The 1,762-nt window shown below is 41.2% G+C and overlaps 1 protein-coding gene across 2 annotated transcripts in view; it reads right to left on the bottom strand.

Moving 5' to 3' along the window:
* Nucleotides 1-6: 6 nt before the first annotated feature.
* SET (SET nuclear proto-oncogene) overlaps nucleotides 7-1,762 on the bottom strand; it is a 4,721-nt gene continuing 2,965 nt past the window's right edge. Inside the window, exons 5-7 of one of the 2 annotated variants that reach the window (XM_008579333.1) lie at nucleotides 1,251-1,421; nucleotides 1,017-1,163; nucleotides 7-199 (exon numbers count right to left, since the gene is read on the bottom strand). In XM_008579333.1, the coding sequence (XP_008577555.1) occupies nucleotides 176-199; nucleotides 1,017-1,163; nucleotides 1,251-1,421 (342 nt within the window). In that variant the 3' untranslated portion in view covers nucleotides 7-175. Of the gene's footprint in view, nucleotides 200-974; nucleotides 1,164-1,250; nucleotides 1,422-1,762 lie in introns of those variants that run through there. The other variant, XM_008579326.1, reaches the window with a different exon arrangement.

Below are 1,762 nucleotides of genomic sequence, written 5' to 3'. Positions count from 1 at the left end.
GAGAACCATGGTGTAGAGAAAAGAGACCTCAAGAACAGGGCGACTGAGCACAAGAGGGGGGGTGGAAATGGGGGAAGAAAAAAAAAAAAAAAGACTGCAACTTGCTCCCAGAGACTGGAGAAAATTTAAAAAAAAAAAAAAAAAAAAAGGAAGGTTGGAATCCATCAGTATTCTATTAGTCATCTTCTCCTTCATCCTCCTGAAAGAAAAAGTTGGCAATTAATCTTCAGGGTTGAATATAAAGTCACTTGCTAGCTTTCATATAGACCACAATGGACCCCACAGAATATAATGACAATATTCTCTGGGAGCACTTAATTTTCTAATCCTGTACATCAACCTGCATTGAATCTCAATTCAAAGACCCAGTGATGTTGTTTCAAATAAATTAGTGACTTTTCAGTACTAAACAAATCATTGGGCACATTTCAGACTAAATAATCCATAACAAAACCGATCTATCCTAATTTAACTATTCAAGAATTTTACAGTTTGCCCAAAGCATGCAATGCTATTATTTGGGAAGACAGTTCAGAATCTGACCTGCTGCACTGCCCACTCACTGACTACGAAAATACAGGTTTGGCAGGGTAGTCATAAAAAAAGTAACCAGAAAAGAACTTGTTAGGGGCTGGCCCATGGCTCACTTGGGAGAGTACGGTGCTGACAACACCAAGGCCACAGGATTGGATCCCATCTAGGGATGGCCAGTTTGCTCACTGGGTGAGCGTGGTGCTGACAACACCAAGTCAAGGGTTAAGATCCCCTTACCGGTCATCTTTAAAAAAAAAAAAGAAGAAGAAGAAAAGAAAAGAACTTGTTAAAACATTAATACAATGAACTTATCAAACATTTCCTTGATTATCTGGCAACAAAATAGCTTATCTTTTCTACTAGTCCTCCCACAATAAATCAGTTATGGGCCAGTTCCATTATACTATATGCAAAATACTACAAACAACATGGTGAATCCTTTAAAGATTATCTTTTGGGGTCCAGCCAAATTCTTCTTTTACCTCTCCTTCCTCCCCTTCATCATCATCTTCATCTTCTTCACCTTCATCCTCATCCCCTTCTTCATCAATATCTTCCAATCCTTCTTCTTCTTCATCATCATCATCATCTTCTTCTCCTTCCCCTTCTTCATCATCCATATCAGGAACCTTAAAAAACAAAGAGTTACCTTAAAAACTCATTTCAAAACAAATGTGACAAGTACAACCTTGGATAAATAAAAATTCGCAACTCACCAAGTAGTACTGTAACGGATTTGGCCAAATATCATCTTTGATGACTTCTCCTAACTCATCTGCACCTGCATCAGAATGGTCAGTAAACCAGGTAAAGAAGCTCTCTGGTTCCTCATGCTGCCTCTTCCTGCTGGCTTTATTCTGTGTTTGACTTGAACGTTTCGTCAAATCCTGAATAAAAAAGGAAAAAACTTTGTTTCTCCACGACACCCAACACCCAAACTCCCTATAATTAAAAAAATTGAGGGCTGGCGTCTCACTTGGGAGAGTATGGTGCTGATAACACCAAAGTCAAGGGTTCAGATCCCCTTACTGGCCAGCCACCAAAAAAAAAAAAAGTGATTAAAAATAAATAAAGGGCCGGCCCAGTGGCGCACTCGGTAGAGTGCGGCGCTTGAGAGCGTGGTGGTGCTCCCGCCGAGGGTTCGGATCCCATATAGAGACCGGTCTGCTCACTGGTTGAGCGCGGTGTGGGCATGACCCCGAGGGTTGCGATCCCGTTGCCGGTCGCG

Source organism: Galeopterus variegatus, unplaced genomic scaffold (genome assembly GCF_000696425.1).
Source record: "Galeopterus variegatus unplaced genomic scaffold, G_variegatus-3.0.2 Scaffold80, whole genome shotgun sequence".
Lineage (NCBI taxonomy): Eukaryota > Metazoa > Chordata > Mammalia > Dermoptera > Cynocephalidae > Galeopterus > Galeopterus variegatus.
Note: the sequence above shows the minus strand (reverse complement) of the source record. Positions and strands in the feature narration are given on the sequence as shown.